This window comes from Rhinatrema bivittatum, chromosome 12 (genome assembly GCF_901001135.1).
Source record: "Rhinatrema bivittatum chromosome 12, aRhiBiv1.1, whole genome shotgun sequence".
NCBI classification, from domain to species: Eukaryota; Metazoa; Chordata; class Amphibia; order Gymnophiona; family Rhinatrematidae; genus Rhinatrema; species Rhinatrema bivittatum.
Window position 1 is genome coordinate 19,120,403 of NC_042626.1, and position 18,276 is coordinate 19,138,678.

Genomic DNA, 18,276 nt, shown 5'->3' on the forward strand with positions numbered 1-18,276 from the left:
GTTGCCAGAGGATGTGGTTAGTGCAGTTAGTGTAGCTGGGTTTAAAAAAGGTTTGGAAAGGTTCTTGGAGGAGAAGTCCATTAACGGCTATTAATCAATTTTACTTAGGGAATAGCCACTGCTATTAATTGCATCAGTTTTCTCCAACATCCACTGTTCAAGGGAAACCCTTGTTCGGTGGTTTTGTGCGGTGGCTATATTTCAAGGACAACCCCACTGTGTGGTTGCCCCTCTTAATAGCCCCGTATTTTACTCTTTATTACAAACTCTTCGTATCTGTTTTTTTATTATTATTACTTTTTTTTATCCTTTTTTTGTATATATTGTTTCACTTCTCCCTGGCTGCTTATCCGACCCAACCATCAATTTTTTCTTGTATCATGTACTTATCTAGGCTGCCGCCCTTATTTCTCCTTGAGGGTTCGGATCCACAAGTAGAAATAAGGGCGGCAGCCACCACACAAAACCACCGAACAAGGGTTTCCCTTGAACAATGGATGCTGGAGAATATTTTCACAAAGGGAAAGAGGTTGGTTGGTGAATAATTAATTGCATCAGTAGCATGGGATCTTCTTGGTGTTTGGGTACTTGCCTGGTTCTTATGGCCTGGATTGGCCACTGTTGGAAACAGGATACTGGGCTTGATGGACCCTTAGTCTGACCCAGTATGGCAAGTTCTTATGTTCTTATGCATCTTACCTTATACATACCTGCATGATGGCTAACAAAAGATGCGAGTCATGACGGTCAAGGGAGGGTACATGTCTTACCCTGTACGTACCGTGTGACTGGTAAGGGAAGAGGTCTATCCTACCTCACATATACTTGATGACGGTTAAGGGAATTATGTATATCTTTGCTTGTTCATACCTGGATGACGCTTCCATATTTCACCACTTCCCCATGCACTTTCTTGTTCTCTGTGTCGTTTTGTTTTTGCTCCAGCTGTGCAGCATGCTGAGGAGAGGAAAGAGGAGAAGCAGAGATAAAGATGATGGGGTCAGATCTACAATGGAATCAGGATGCTGTCCGTGGCACCCACAGTGCTATGCATGCTCTGGAGTCAGAAGTCAGGTCTACAGTGGAATCAGGATGCTGTCCGTGGCACCCACAGTGCTATGCATGCTCTGGAGTCAGAAGTCAGGTCTACAGTGGAATCAGGATGCTGTCCGTGGCACCCACAGTGCTATGCATGCTCTGGAGTCAGAAGTCAGGTCTACAGTGGAATCAGGATGCTGTCCGTGGCACCCACAGTGCTATGCATGCTCTGGAGTCAGAAGTCAGATCTACAGTGGAATCAGGATGCTGTCCGTGGCACCCACAGGGCTGTGCTGCCCTGGAGACAGATCTGGAATGGAAGCAGGATGCTGTCCGTGGCACCCACAGGGCTGTGTATGCCCTGGAGACAGAGGTCAGGTCTGGAATGGAATCAGGATGCTGTCCGTGACACCCACAGGGCTGTGCATGCCCTGGAGACAGAGGTCAGGTCTGGAATGGAATCAGGATGCTGTCCGTGGCACCCACAGGGCTGTGTATGCCCTGGAGACAGAGGTCAGGTCTGGAATGGAATCAGGATGCTGTCCGTGGCACCCACAGGGCTGTGTATGCCCTGGAGACAGAGGTCAGGTCTGGAATGGAATCAGGATGCTGTCCGTGGCACCTGCAGGGCTGTGCGTGCCCTAGGGTCAGAGGTCAGGTCTGGAATGAAAGCTGGTGCTCTCCCTAGCACTCCAGGGGTTCAGAAATCAGGTCTGAAAGGGGAGTAAAACACACAGGAAGTGCCCGGGGTGCACACAGGTAGTCCTGCTTTCTGCTACCATTTCATGCTGGGGAGCACAGGTTTGCCTCTCCCTCTCACCCAGTTAGCATTCAGTTGGGCGCCATGTGAGAGCGGTTTACTAGTCATTCTTTTCCAGTGTGCTGCCTGCTGTATTTCCCAGCGGCTCTCACGGCCTTGTCCCCTTCCCAGCTGCTGCCCAGAGACGCGTACAATGGCCTAGCTCTGGTCTCATTTCCCTCTCTCCCCTGTGTCCTCCCCAGCATTCTCACCACGCCAGGCCAATAAAGCCAACCTCCTAGCACTTTAATTAAACTCAGGGAAAGTCGGCCCCTCCTCATGGCACTGGCGCTTTATTTTAATTAAACTGAGATCTTCCTCAGTCTTTCACGTCATTGTTTGCCTTTTAGTGCCGCTTCAGTGGCAGCAAGCGAGTCCTGATGCCTGGATATGAAAAAGCGCTGAGCACGCAGGAGCTTCTCCCCGAATGCATGGTATACCAGAAGGAGGTCTCCAATCTCAGCCCTCTGTGTTCAGGATTATTGCTAAGGCCTCCTGCGGTCCCTCAACCTCCCTCCTCTTGTGATTGCTGTCCTAAGATCCAGACAGACCAGGAACCCCTAGTCCTCACCCGCATAAAATCTATTCTGGTCCTGCATCAATCCTTTACTGATCCACAGGCAGTCTTGTGATAACCCGAGCTCTGCCAGTGACTCTGGGACCTTGCAGCGAGTCGCTTTCCCTCCATGTGCCCGTATGTGTCAGACAGCAGCCTGATAAATCAAAAATGTAATTAACTGTTCCCTACAGGATTTCTATTTTCAGAAAATCATTGCCCTGTTTCTTATCCATTTCCACGAGCCAGTTTGCGGGCTGAGATGCACCTTTGGGCTAACTCAGTCTGGCAGTTTGTGTGTTGTGCTCTTGTATCAAACACTCCGGGGTCTTTTCCTTTAAACATAGAGAGTCTCATTATTTAGAGAACACTTCCAGATTTGGAAATGTGGAGGCTCTGAACTCCCACAATGTTAATTATGCAGCATCTTTGGGCATAATCTCATGACCGACCACCTTTCTCCTCTCTCCCTCAGAGGGCAGGCAGTAAGTATCTCACCTCCCTGACGGTGGCTGTGCCTGACCCTTGAGGTGAAATGATGCGTTAAAACAGGCCAGAATCTGGCATGGGCAGGAAAATCCAAGGCCAAGCCTGGAAGAATATTACAAGCCAGCAAAAAGTAGAGGATAGGTGTTAAAGAATCTCAGGCTCTGACTGCCTTTCATACTATTCGTATTTAGAGCATCCGTCACATCACTGGGATAAAGAGTAACTTCAAAAAAAAAATATATATATATATATATCTCAATATATTGCAAACACCGGCAGAGTTCTGCAGCTTGAAGAAAGTCACTGGAGATGAAAAAGCAAGCCTGTCCAGGGTCATGGAAAAACAGCGAGCACATCAGGAATGCAGAAGCCGGCAATAATCAGTGCGCCCATCATGAAAAACGTGTGCCCAAAACCATGCCAGGAGTTACTCCAAGAAGGAAGCTTAAGAGCCAGGATCGCCTGTAGGATGGAATAATCTTCTCAGCGCCCACAGGAGAGTGAGCCAGGTGTTGTACCTGATCTTGGGCAGCACCTGTACGTAATTCTGCTGCCTCTCCCTCACCTTATCTCTCTGCCAACACATTTAGCCCCCTTCCACCCCCCCTCACAACACCATCATAAGGTAATCTGTGATTCGCTTGTATGTTCAGGTCATATTTGCTTTGACCCTCTCATTCTGTGTTAAGTGATGAAGGGAGCATAACTCCCAAAAGCTAATCAAGCGATGTATTGAGCTTGATCCAAGTATAGGGCATCACCTTATTTTTATTTTATTTTTTTCTGCTTTGTTTCCGCTGACTTTGTACAAACTCCTCTTTAGATAATTCCTATCACTGATGACAGAAGAGATCTCACAGCCTGCGGCGAATTCAGCTTTCTCGGGGGACCAACAGGGCTCGTAGCCTTGTGGGGCACTGGAAAGAAGCTGGGAGCAGCATGACAACGTGACTGGGACGGGCCTGCCGCAGCCTTTTCACAAGGAGGATGCAGCACCCTGGGCTGGTTCCCTGCAGTCGCCCTCGCAGCCGGATCTGGAGCTTCCTGTTCCTAGGAGGGACCCAGGAATAAATCAGTAGCACAGCCCGAGAGTCAGCAGGGCAGCAACTGGGCCCAGGCGGACAATCCTAAGGGAGAAGGAGGCTCAGTCCCACAGCAAGGAGGCTGACAACCTACCATAAAGGTATTTATGACTCCCAAGAAAGCCATAAACCAAGAAAGTGGCTGGATTCCTGCCCTGTTCTACAAACAGCCACCCTCAAAACAGATGTTTATCCTCCTTATCTCAGATTCCCATAATATACATTGTGTATACAAAGAATTACAGAACCCACCAGCATCCTTTGAGCTGGAAATCTACCCCAGCAGGAGGAAACACAAAACCTGTCCAGTCACTGTCTCACAACCAGAGGAGGACAGGGCACACAGGCGCCTCCAGAGTGCAAACAAAGCAGCAATTGATTTTTTTTTTTTTCATTAATATTTATGGTGAATTAAGTGCTCAGTCAAGCTAATGGCCTGACAGATCTGGAAGCTGAAGACTGAAATTACAGCCACAGAACAGGTTCAGCACGGGCAGCAGCAGTGCAAGCTTCCCTCACACACACACACACACACACACACACAGAACAGGTTCAGCACAGGCAGCAGCAGTGCAAGCTTCCCTCACACACACACACACAGAGAACAGGTTCAGCACGGGCAGCAGCAGTGCAAGCTTCCCTCACACACACACACACACACACACACACACACAGAGAACAGGTTCAGCACGGGCAGCAGCAGTGCAAGCTTCCCTCACACACACACACACACACACACACAGAGAACAGGTTCAGCACAGGCAGCAGCAGTGCAAGCTTCCCTCACACACACACACACACACACACACACACAGAGAACAGGTTCAGCACAGGCAGCAGCAGTGCAAGCTTCCCTCACACACACACACACACACACACAGAGAACAGGTTCAGCACGGGCAGCAGCAGTGCAAGCTTCCCTCACACACACACACACACAGAACAGGTTCAGCACGGGCAGCAGCAGTGCAAGCTTCCCTCACACACACACACACACACACACACACACAGAGAACAGGTTCAGCACAGGCAGCAGCAGTGCAAGCTTCCCTCACACACACACACACACACACACACACACAGAGAACAGGTTCAGCACGGGCAGCAGCAGTGCAAGCTTCCCTCACACACACACACACAGAACAGGTTCAGCACGGGCAGCAGCAGTGCAAGCTACGCATATACACACTCACTCTCTCAGCATATAACAGCTACAATATGGGCAACAGCACTCCAACTCCTCAGTGTCCCACACACACACACACACACACACACACACTGCCTCAACACACAGAACAGGTTCAGCACGGGCAGCAGCAGTGCAAGCTTCCCTCACACACACACACAGCCTCAACACACAGAACAGGTTCAGCACAGGCAGCACACTCACTCTCTCGCCACATAACAGCTACAACATGGGCAACAGCACTCCAACTCCTCAGTGTCCCACACACACACACACACACACTGCCTCAACACACAGAACAGGTTCAGCACGGGCAGCAGCAGTGCAAGCTTCCCTCACATACACACACACACACACACACAGAACAGGTTCAGCACGGGCAGCAGCAGTGCAAGCTTCCCTCGCACACACACACACACAGCCTCAACACACAGAACAGGTTCAGCACAGGCAGCAGCAGTGCAAGCTACGCATATACACACACTCACTCTCTCACCACATAACAGCTACAACATGGGCAACAGCACTCCAACTCCTCAGTGTCCCACACACACACACACACACACACACACACACACTGCCTCAACACACAGAACAGGTTCAGCACGGGCAGCAGCAGTGCAAGCTTCCCTCACACACACACACACACAGCCTCAACACACAGAACAGGTTCAGCACAGGCAGCAGCAGTGCAAGCTACGCATATACACACACTCACTCTCTCACCACATAACAGCTACAACATGGGCAACAGCACTCCAACTCCTCAGTGTCCCACACACACACACACACACACTGCCTCAACACACAGAACAGGTTCAGCACGGGCAGCAGCAGTGCAAGCTTCCCTCACATACACACACACACACACACACAGAACAGGTTCAGCACGGGCAGCAGCAGTGCAAGCTTCCCTCGCACACACACACACACAGCCTCAACACACAGAACAGGTTCAGCACAGGCAGCAGCAGTGCAAGCTACGCATATACACACACTCACTCTCTCACCACATAACAGCTACAACATGGGCAACAGCACTCCAACTCCTCAGTGTCCCACACACACACACACACACACACTGCCTCAACACACAGAACAGGTTCAGCACGGGCAGCAGCAGTGCAAGCTTCCCTCACACACACACACACACAGCCTCAACACACAGAACAGGTTCAGCACAGGCAGCAGCAGTGCAAGCTACGCATATACACACACTCACTCTCTCACCACATAACAGCTACAACATGGGCAACAGCACTCCAACTCCTCAGTGTCCCACACACACACACACACACACTGCCTCAACACACAGAACAGGTTCAGCACGGGCAGCAGCAGTGCAAGCTTCCCTCACACACACACACACACACACACACACACAGCCTCAACACACAGAACAGGTTCAGCACAGGCAGCAGCAGTGCAAGCTACGCATATACACACACTCACTCTCTCACCACATAACAGCTACAACATGGGCAACAGCACTCCAACTCCTCAGTGTCCCACACACACACACACACACACACACACACTGCCTCAACACACAGAACAGGTTCAGCACGGGCAGCAGCAGTGCAAGCTTCCCTCACATACACACACACACACACACACACACACACACAGCCTCAACACACAGAACAGGTTCAGCACAGGCAGCAGCAGTGCAAGCTACGCATATACACACACTCACTCTCTCACCACATAACAGCTACAACATGGGCAACAGCACTCCAACTCCTCAGTGTCCCACACACACACACACACACACACACACACACTGCCTCAACACACTGAACAGGTTCAGCACGGGCAGCAGCAGTGCAAGCTTCCCTCACACACACATACACACACACAGAACAGGTTCAGCACAGGCAGCCTCAGTGCAAGCTTCCCTCACACACACAGACCAGGTTCAGCACAGGCAGCAGCAGTGCAAGCTTCCCTCACACACACACACACACACACAATAGGTACAGCACTGGCAGCAGCAGTGCCAGATTCCCTCACACACACACACACACACACACACACACACACACACACACACTGCCACAGCCCAGAAAAGATACAGGATGGGTAAACAATAAACTAAACTATAGCAGTGCATGCTTTTTGGTGACCTCCTGATGAAAACTGGTGGTGAACTACATTTTAATGGTAACCCCGGTCTAATTATCTCAGACTCAAATAAGACAACATTAGAAGCTGAAGATTCTCCTAATACTAGTGATAATATTAACAATAGTCAGGGTCGGATTAACTACGTTCTGCTGTCTCTTTCAGGTACTTTTCTTCCACCTCTTCATCTCCTGCTTTGTCTTTCTCTCTCTCTCTCCTCTTTCCCCTTCTAAATTTCTTCTCAGCCTCCTTTCTCCCTTCTTCTTTCCCTTTCTCTTCCTTCCTCTCTCCTCTTTCCCTCCCTCCCCTCCGCCACCCCTCCCTGTCATTCCGTGGCCTCTCTCCCCACTCTCACCTGCAGTTTCTGAAGAAGGAGTACATCGGAAATTTGGTCCTTGTCCTGTTTGCTTTGCTTGGCTTTCCAGTACTGTTTCTGTGCAGAATAGCGGCTCATGGGACAGACCTTGAAGAGGCAATCTGGGAAGAGCGGGTACAAGATTAGTGCGGAGACCCCGACAGCAGACACAGACCACGCAGGCCCATCCAGTCTGCCCATGTTCTATTATAGTACGCACGGCACGAGGTTCCAGGTACAGTTCTGCAGGCCAAAGACCGTGCAACCCATGCTGTCCCCTGACGTGAACAAAGACAGAAGTTATCTGAATGCTGACTGCTAAAAGCTTCTGCAAGAGAAGAAACAAAAACACTTTTTGCTGAGAACGGTCCGCTGTGTGTGTGTGTGTGTGTGTGTGTGTGCGCGCATGTGCGCCAGAAGACCATTCTTCTGCTATCCCAAAACAATTGCAGACGCACCTCCACGCATACACCATGACCCAGGACTGACAAGGATGACATCCACCCATCGCTGACTGACAGAGACAACACGCTGATGAAACGGTACGAGAGAAATGAGACAAGACAAAGGACCTTCGAAGTCATCGTCATCCTGAAGCTAGCTTGGGCACAGGCTGACCATCTGACCTCCCGTCCATCTGATCTCCAGGAAGCAGCTGGCGGCCTGGACTGATCCTGATACGTACAGGGAACTACATTTCCATATAAATACAAGCTATGCTCTGATTGGTATTGTGTTTGTAGTAATTGCAATAACTTATTTCTGTTTTCCATTTATTAAAAATGTATTTTCCCACACTCGTCTCATAGATGTCGAAGCAGATCACAAGATAAAAACACACATAATCATTTTGCAGACATTATACAAAAAAGCCCCAAAACAATCCCACAATACACAGACTGCACTATAAATAATGGGGTAGATTTTCAAAGGGCTACGCGCGTAAGATACGCGTGTAACCCCCGAAAAGCTGCCCCTGCGCGCGCCGAGCCTATCTTGCATAGGCTCGGCGGCGCACGCAAGCCCCGGGACGCGTGTATGTCCCGGGGCTTCGAAAAAGGGGCGAGAAGGGGGCGGGTCCGGGGGCGAGGCGGTGGTCTGGGGGCGGTCCGGGGTGCGGTCCAGAGTCCTCCGGCACAGCGGCCTGTACCGGGGGATGGCGAGCCAGCGCTCGCAAGTTACGCCTGCTTGGGCAGGCGTAACTTCGGAAACAAAAGGAAGGGGGGATTTAGTTAGGGCTGGGGGTGGGCTAGATAGGCGAAGGGAGGGGAAGGTAGGGGGGAAATCGCAAAAAAAGTTCCCTCCAAGGCCGCTCCGATTTCGGAGCGGCCTGGGAGGGAACGGGGAAAGCCATCGGGGCTCCCCTTGGGCTCGGCCCGTGCAAGGTGCACAAGCGTACACTCCTTTGTGCGCGCCGACCCCGGATTTTATAACATGCGCGCGGCTGCACGCGCATGTTATAAAATCGGGCATAGATTTGTTCACGCCAGGTTGTGTGAACAAATCTACGTCCGCGCATAAGTTTAAAAATCTGGCCCAATATGAGGCCCGGTGGTTCCTGCAGGATGTCAAACTATTTAGGTCCAGCATGAATAGGTCCGCTCCAAGTATATGAGGACCACTGAGCCTGAATTCAGTGCTGGGAAAAATAGTGGAATCTATTCTAAAGATCAAAATCGTAGAGCATATAGAAAGACATGGTTTAATGTAATACAGTCAGCAGGGCTTTACCCAAGGCAAGTCTTGCCTCACAAATCTGCTTCATTTATTTGAAGGAGTTAATAAACATGTGGATAAAAGTGAACTGGTAGATATAGTGTATTTAGATTTTCAGAAGGTGTTTGTCAAAGTCCCTCATGAGAGGCTTCTAAGAAAACTAAAAAGTCATGTGATAGGAGGCGTTGTCCTTTCGTGGATTACAAATTAATTAAAAGACAGGAACAGAGAGTAGGATTAAATGATCCACTTTCTCAGTGGAAAAGGGTAAACAGTGGAGTGCCTCAGGGATCTGTACTTGGACTGGTGCTTTTCAATATATTTATAAATGATCTGGAAAGGAATACAACCAATGAGGTTATCAAATTTGCGGATGATACAAAATTATTCTAATCACAAGCGGATTGTGATACATTAAAGGAGGACCTTGCGAGACTGGAAGATTGGGCATCCAAATGGCAGATGAAATTTAATGTGGATAAGTGCAAGGTGATGCATATAGGGAAAAATAACCCATGCTATAGTTACACAATGTTAGGTTCCATATTAGGAGCTACAACCCAAGAAAGAGATCTAGGTGTCATAGTGGATAAAACATTGAAATCATCGGTACAGTGTGCTGCGGCAGTCAAAAAAGCAAACAGAATGTTGGGAATTATTAGGAAGGGAATGGTGAATAAAACGGAAAATGTCATAATGCCTCTGTATCGCTTCATGGTGAGACCGTACCTTGAATACTGTGTACAATTCTGGTCGCCGCATCTCAAAAAAGATATAATTGCGATGGAGAAGGTACAGAGAAGGGCTACCAAAATGATAAGGGGAATGGAACAGCTCCCCTATGAGGAAAGGCTAAAGAGGTTAGGGCTGTTTAGCTTGGAGAAGAGACGGCTGAGGGGGGATATGATAGAGGTCTTTAAAATCATGAGAAGTCTAGAACTGGTTAATGTGAATCAGTTATATACTCTTTCGGATAATAGAAGGACTAGGGGGGCACTCCATGAAGTTAGCAAGTAGCACATTTAAGACTAATTGGGAAAATGTCTTTTTCACTGAACACACAATTAAGCTCTGCCAGAGGATGTGGTTAGTGCAGTTAGTGTAGCTGGGTTGAAAAAAGGTTTGGATAAGTTCTTGGAGGAGAAGTCCATTACCTGCTATTAATCAAGTTGCCTTAGGTAATAGCCTCTACTATTACTGGTACTTGCCAGGTTCTTGTGGCCTGGTTTGGCCTCTCTTGGAAACAGGATGCTGGGCTTGAAGGACCATTGGTCTCTGGCCCAGCATGGCAATTTCTCATGTTCTAAGTACAACAAGCCCTTTAGTTATACGCTCTCCAAACCAATAGGTCTTCAATGTCTTTTTGAAAAAATGTTGGCACTCAATAGACCTAATACCAGCTGGCAGAGTTCCATAAAACTGGAGCTGCAGTAAAAAAGCCCTCTCTCAAGTGAATTTCAGATGTACTGACTTTATCGAGGGAACTTCCAGCACAGCTTTCCCCCTCAGACCTAAGCGATCCAGTGGGTTTGTAGATCTGCAAGATGGTACTGACCCAGCAATCTGGATCGCCATGGATAAGCCGATGTACCGGAGAGGCCAATTTAAGCTGGATCCCGTACTCAATAGGCAGCCAGCGTAATGAGGACAACATTGGCAATATATGATCCCGCAGAGGTGAGGATCCGAGCAGCCACATTTTGCACAAGTCACAAAGGGCCTAAGGTCTTTGCTGGAAGCCCTGTGTAAAGGGCATTACAATCCTCGAGACTGGTTAAGACCTGCAACACGGCTCGAATTTCACTGGGGTCAAGTAGAAGGCAAAGCTTCCCGAGCATCCAGAGCTTAAAAAAAGGACAATCTTGCAACTGCCTTAAACCACTGGGTCAGGGAAAGATGAGTATCAATAATTACTGCCCAGTTCTTCCCCTGTTGACTAATTTGAGTGGAATGGTTATGGAAATCCCACACAAGTGGAACATCACAGGGTGGAACTCCACTTAAGTTTCCCACCATCTGTTTGGGTGGCTTTCTGGTCTCCTAGAATTGTTTGGTTTTATTATTCCTTATTTTTGGCATTCTTATTGCTAATTCCCCTAACAAACTGGTAGAACCTCAGCCAGTATCCTCCCTGCAGGAAAGCTCTCCATCTTCTCTTCCCTCATACGACGGCAACAACAGCCTGAAGGGACAAAAAAAACCCAGGGGTAATGCAGACACCGGTTCCTGCAGGACAGTGCTGTCAGGGCTTCTTCTGATCACGGCCGGCGGAGCTTTCTGAGCTGATGGGTTCTGCGATGGCGACCTCCTCGGCTTACAGGAGCAAGGAGGGACGATTCGAGTGGGCCCAACAAGGATCGGGGGGATATTTTCCGAGCTTGTATTGAATCTGTCTGTCTGGGTGGGGATCATGTGAGCCAGCCTTGAGACTGGGCTCTCACCCCAAGAAGGCTGACGTGACTGACAATCTACTTCACCCGGGGGGACCCGAGTGCATAGCTCCATCTAGAGGAGCTCCTCTCTTTATTTTGGGCATATCTGTGGTTCGCACTCTTTGATGTTTTTGTATACGCGCGTTCCAAGAAAGCATAGCAACCAGAGGGGCTCGCATCTTCAACGCCTGGGCGCCCTCTACCTCAAAACAGAGTCCAAGGATCTAGGAACTGTAGGGACACCACACTGCATTTACCTAAAAAGTTCACTAGATGTCACTGTTCTTTAACTGTATGTACGATACAATTACTACTACCAGCGCTAAACATTTCTAAAGCATACCAGCCATATGCAGTGCTGTTCCGATACATAAAATAGAGAAAGTACCTGCTTCATGGAGCTTACAACCTAGCTGAGCCACAGACAAAGGCAAATAATTTCACGCGATCACTTAGAGGGGTAATTTTCAAAAGCATTTCTGTGCATAAATGGACTTTTAAAAATGACACCAGGGATTTTTCACATAAAAATCCATGCAAAAGTGATTTCACGTACACTTTTACGCGCATTACAAAGAGGCGTTCTGGGGGAGGGGGAACATGGTTTTTTGGTTTTTTTTTTAAAGTAAACATTACGAGTACAAAGTTACACCCGCTCCTGAGTCAGTGCTGGTCGCGCGCACACCTGCAAATTTTCAAAACAGATTTCTGCGCACAAATCCGCTTTAAAAATGTGGGTTACGGTCTTGGAAAATTACCCTTCCCAGTATTGACGAGATCGCGGACGGCGTCTGGAGAAGACGGGCATTCCAGAGGTTTGCGCTGTCTCCGAGGACAGCAGGCGCCCTCTCCCCACAGCAGCATCTGGAAGAGGCGTTCTCAGCCTTGGTGGTGGGGGGACTCGGCCCTGGATTTGTCAGTAGGCAGCCATTATGCCTGTGCCTGGGCTGGGAAATATTTCGAAGCAGCAGGGGCTGCTGCGGAGAGATCTGCACTGTCAGCTGGGCGTCCCCCTTGGCTGTCATATCCCTTATCACCTCTGATACTCTTTCCTCGTTCTCCTCACTGCTGTAGGCAATGCCTTCCAGATGGGCAGAGCACCTCTGTTGTCCCCACCGTGAACCAGGTACCCCCGGTGGCTCCAAGCCACGGCAGTTTCTGCTGTTTTTGACCGTTTTTCTTTGCTTCCGACGTCCAGCACTAGAACCCTATGATCATGGTGACATTTTGTGACTGGAAGAAAAATTCTCTCTCTCTGTTTTCCCCTGTGTTTGCTCTGCCAAGGTTTGCTCACAGGAGACTGAGCCTGGCTCTTGATGCAAGTGGTGGTTACAGGTTGCTGTGTGATCGGTGGGGGCTTCATGGCACACACTGAGGCAGGATGAGAGAAAACTGGCAAGCTTGGTTATCCTAGCCTCTCCTGCTGGCGCTGGATGGCAGGCTCGACACAGATATCCTTACCTCCTTTTATTTTTTTGCATGAAGTATGCAAACCAGGCTGTTCTGGATCCTGGCCCTCTGCCGCAGACCACCTTTTCTAACTGGCCAAATGATGCAAAACCTTTATGCAACATTTAAATAGCTTTTACCGGGCTAGTCACAGGCAGTGAAAAACAAAAAACCTCAGCTCACTGCAAATGAGCATTAGCGGCTGCAGAGAGCTGCTGGTGTAGCATCGCAGAGGAGGAAGCAAGATGGTGGCCCGGCGAATCTGTGGCATCTGGACCTTCCCGATTTACTTCGGCTTTTTTTTTTTTTTCTTCTTGACGGACGCCCGCGTTCCTTTTTCTTACGGCGAACGCCGACAGACTGTGGAGAGAAAAGGCTGGCGATGCACAAGCGCCTGTGGTCACGGTGGACACTTTGGGGCGGATTTTAAGAGCCCTGCTCGCCTAAATCTGCCCAAATCCGGGCGGATTTAGGCGAGCAGGGCCCTGCGCGCCGGTGAGCCTATTTTACATAGGCCTACTGGCGCGCGCAGAGCCCCAGGACTCGCGTAAGTCCCGGGGTTTTCGGAGGGGGGCGTGTCGGGGGGCGGGACCGAGCGCAGCGGCATTTTCAGGGCGTGTCAGGAGCATTCCGGAGGCGGGCCCGGGGGCGTGGCTACGGCCCGGGTCAGTCCGGGGGCGTGGCCGCGCCCTCCGGACCTGCCCCCAGGTCGCATCCCGGCGCGCTAACGGCCCGCTGGCGCGCGGGGATTTACTTCTCCCTCCGGGAGGCGTAAATCCCCCGACAAAGGTAAGTGAGGGGTTTAGACAGGGCCGGGCGGGTGGGTTAGGTAGGGGAAGGGAGGGGAAGGTGAGGGGAGGGCAAAGGAAAGTTCCCTTCGAGGCCGCTCCGATTTCGGAGCGGCCTCGGAGGGAACGGAGGTAGGCTGCGCGGCTCGGCGCGCGCCGGCTATACGGAATCGATAGCCTTGCGCGCGCCGATCCCAGATTTTAGCGGCTACGCGCGTATCCGCTAAAATCCAGCGTACTTTTGTTTGCGCCTGGAGCGCCAACAAAAGTACGCCTATTCGCGGTATTTGAAAATCTACCCCTTTGATGCTTAAAAGGTACATCAAATTCTTACACTTTCAGATGATTCTTTTTTTTTTTTTTTTTAAAGCGCCCGAATACCTGGCAGCGTTACTCTTGCAGCTCTTTGAAAAGCAAGAACAGGCATGGAACAAGCCCTTGAGACTAAACTGAACTCTAAGATGAAACATGGAAAATGAAGAAAATTCCTGAGAACAAGAGGAAAGCGCGAGTATAAGCAGTGTGACCCCGGAGAAAGGTGACATCTCTTTGCGGAGAGAGTACGAGTGTGGAATATTCCCTGAAGAGTTGCACATTCCCCTCCCCCCCCAAAAAAACCAAAAAAACCTGAAACTTTCCCAGAAACCGAGCTTCTTGAAAAGCGATGCACGTGGCACAGCGTTTGCAAAGACCTGAAGCTGTGTAACTGAGGCCTGTGATACACCGAGCCAGCGGGAGATCATCTTTCTGAAAATCAAACTTTTCGCAGTTCAGCTCAGGAGTCTGGCAATTTAATACGTTTTACTACCCGGTCAAACCTGCACTGCTTTGCTCCTCGGTCTGCTTGGGGGTTTTTTGGCTCTTGAATTAGAGACCGGATTTTGTAAATTTCATGTCAGAAATTGGACTCATCTTGCTAGGGTCAACAGTCAGATGTCTTCCTATTTATTTAGAGCTACTCGAGAAAAAAGAGAGACATTTCTAACCTTTCCGCAAAGAGGAAGTGACTTTGATGCCGGTTTTGCACTGAGAGATCCAACTAAATGCAAGATAAAATTGAAGGACAAATCTCTGTCTTTCTTGGGAAGCAGACCAGCTTCCTTCATTAATTCACAGTAATCTGCCTGGAGCTTGGGGAAAAGAGATTTTAAATTCCAGCTCTGTAATATTTGGATATTTTCGGGCCCTTTTTTGGTTCTGCTTTAACACCACAGAAGAACGTGGACGTCTGAGTTTCCCTGCTCGTTTTTACCAAATCTCATTTCTTTTACTAATTTTTCTATGTGAAAATTTGGGCACTTAACTCTTTTCTTATCCATAAACTGTACTATGATGTCTTAAACCATCTGAACGTTCTCTACAGTTTTGAAAAATAAAAAAAGATGAAAACCCCCCCTCCGGGCTTCCATCTCTGGAAAAGCCTCCAGCTGCTTTTGCCCAGGCTCCGGTTTGACTTGCACTGGAATCACGGATGGTCGGTTCCGGGTGACGAGACGGACTTGGCAACTCGGAAACAACGTGTCTTTACTTAACGCTGGCCCTCAGGGGTAACTGTGTGCAATAGTTTACTTTTTACATGCCCCAGGATGTTTTCCAGCCTTTGGTCTGTTGGGATGGTGGTGGAATCAAAACGCTGCTTGTTTCTCTATCTGGGCATGGTTTCCCCACTACTGCTAAAACTGAACGATACCAAAAACATGGCAAGTTTCTTGTCAGCTTCCTTAGTCACCTGTGAAAGCTCACCTGTTACATGGGGAGGGCTGTTTTTAGCCCCCGTCCCCACACCTAGCTTGCAGTACTCGCAGGCCTAAGAGCCGATTTTTCCAATTTGAAAATCCCGTGTTGGTGCAAAGTGCATGACGCAAAAGAACGGCTGGGGGTTTGAAAATGAAATCCCTATGTGTACTCCAGTCGGCCTGCCCCCAACTCAGCCTCCCAGTGTCATCTTTTTTCCCTGAGGGGAGAAATACGTGTGGCAGTGCACAGCTCGCACACTTTTTCTCTGTATAGAGGGGAGGCAGTTTTCAAAGGGGTATTTTCTATGGGACAAAACACCCATTTACCCCCAGCAATTCCTTTGAAAATTGCCCTCAATAAGAGAAAGCATAACGACTCAGCTGAACTGACAATTCGGCAACACAGTGGGTTAAAAATGGGATGGAGAGGAGCTGATCTTCACTGTTACAAAGGCTGACTCATTCATGAGTCCCAAATTTTCGTGTATTTCAACAGCTGCAACAGGACAGGCAGGTTTAGCAAGAATTCCCAAAAAGGATATGGGCTCCGATACCTTTTGATGCCTCTGATGTTTTCATGGGCTGGACGTAACGACTCGGCATCAACGACACGACCTAGATACTGAATACCAATTTGCTTGAATCGTCCGCGCCATGTATGTCAAGTCACTGGGCAACAACACTATAAGAGGCTTCCACTGATAAGCAGAAAGAAGTTGTAATCGTTATAAATTTTAGTATTTGTCTGATTATGTTTTACATTGATTGAATATGCCTGTTTTTATCTATTTTATGATTGTTACTTTGTAATCCACGCCGAACATTTGATGGAGGCAGCGAAATTAAAGTCTTTTTTAAATAAATAAATAAATAAAATAATGTCATAAGAGAGCACATTACAAAACTAACCGAGGAAAACATACCCCACACTCAAATATAAATAAGAAAGAAAGAAAAATGGGTCTGAATAATAGTTTGGAAAAAAAAAAATGTTCCCATGAGATTACTCACATACATAGGATTACAATAGTGCGGGCACGAATATCATTATTGCCTAGGTATGATGCCACCTTAGAATTAATACTTATTTCAGAGTTTGTGCGTTCATGGGGCCAAGTATGTGAGTGATCTATGAAATGCTTTTCTTTTTATTTAACAGAGTATTGTTAGGACCCACTCTTCTTTTATCTAGTGGACAGCACCCGACATCATGGAGGGCAAGGTCAATTTTGCTCTTTGACTTTACTGAAACATTACTGCTGCACTCGCAATGCCAAAAGGAATCTCAGTTTTTCACTCATGGCTAGAGTATGGTTTGCAGAACATCTGTAGGTACACTTTGAGAGGTCTAATTTTCTCATCTTTCTTTTTTTAACCACCTGCTAATGCTACAGAGAGCGCCTAGGGATTGAACGGTAGGTATCTGTCAGAGTCCAAACATCACTTTATAGTCAGTTCATAATCCCCAAACTGCTTCTGACACAACCACAACTGAAGAAGCCCATTTACTAAACTCAAATGGAAAGAGACTTCCCTCGCCTTGTAATCACTTTGATTCAATCTCCGTAGTGCCTTGAAGCATACGGTACTGGTTGTGGCTTTGTCACATTTGCTTTGCCTCCTGGAATGACAGTAACTTTGACCTGACGGTGTTTTGCGGTTCCCAATGCAATCCTTGAAAAGTGATCGTTTTTTGTTTTTTCCTCTAGCACTGTTTTCAATGTGCTCACAGTAAATATTTTTTAAAAAATATTACTCTGGTCTAACTGGATTTTCCGAAAACATTTTCCACTTACTCTTGGATGCTTTCCCTTGAGTTTGGCTACAATCACGTCAACTTCTGCAGACTTGACTTCTGTAGCTTAACTTTCACATCACCCTGACCGAGCCACCTTAGCCTCTCTCTTGAATGAGTTCTGAACTGATAACTTGATTTGAAAAATCTGACATGCAAGAACTTCTTAGAATACATATCTGCAGGAATGACTGACAGAGTGGCACACCATTGTCCATCTTCATTTCAACTGATCTACCATCAACAGCTGCTATTACCTTTGACACTTGAGGCACAGTGAACCTACCCAGATGATTCTCTTCCTGATCTGGGATGCTCGGGTACACTCAAACCTCCCTCATGCATCTCAGAGCAGCTTATGCAGCCTAGTCAATAGGAACCAGGTATTCCGTTATCTTGCAGAAATCGCTATCCTATTCCGACGGCTGGCTGGGTTATGATCCCCTTTACTGCAGTAGTGATAACTTGCTTTCTTCTGATTTGGTGTGACTCAATCAGCAATGAGTACACACCGATAAAGTTCCTCCATCCTAGAGCGAGGATTTTTAAATTTGGTTCGACCTCAGGTTTGTGCCCAGAGCTCAGATATGACATTTCCAGTTCTGGCAGTTCACGGAAGCGTTTCTCCGACACAGGTTCAGGTCTCTGTGCACAGACGGATCCGTCCCTCAGTGCATCTTTTGCAAGGCTCCAAATACTTAATGTGCAGAGGCGCTTCCATTCTGCACCTT

At 48.4% G+C, this 18,276-nt stretch overlaps 1 protein-coding gene across 1 annotated transcript in view; it reads right to left on the reverse strand.

Annotated features, from left to right (window-relative positions):
• Positions 1 to 18,276, reverse strand: part of ITPR3 (inositol 1,4,5-trisphosphate receptor type 3) — a 149,865-nt gene that overhangs the window by 86,847 nt on the left and 44,742 nt on the right. Inside the window, exons 3-4 of the mRNA XM_029572208.1 lie at positions 7,630 to 7,751; positions 871 to 957 (exon numbers count right to left, since the gene is read on the reverse strand). Coding sequence (XP_029428068.1) covers positions 871 to 957; positions 7,630 to 7,751 — 209 coding nt within the window. The remainder of the gene's footprint in view (positions 1 to 870; positions 958 to 7,629; positions 7,752 to 18,276) is intronic.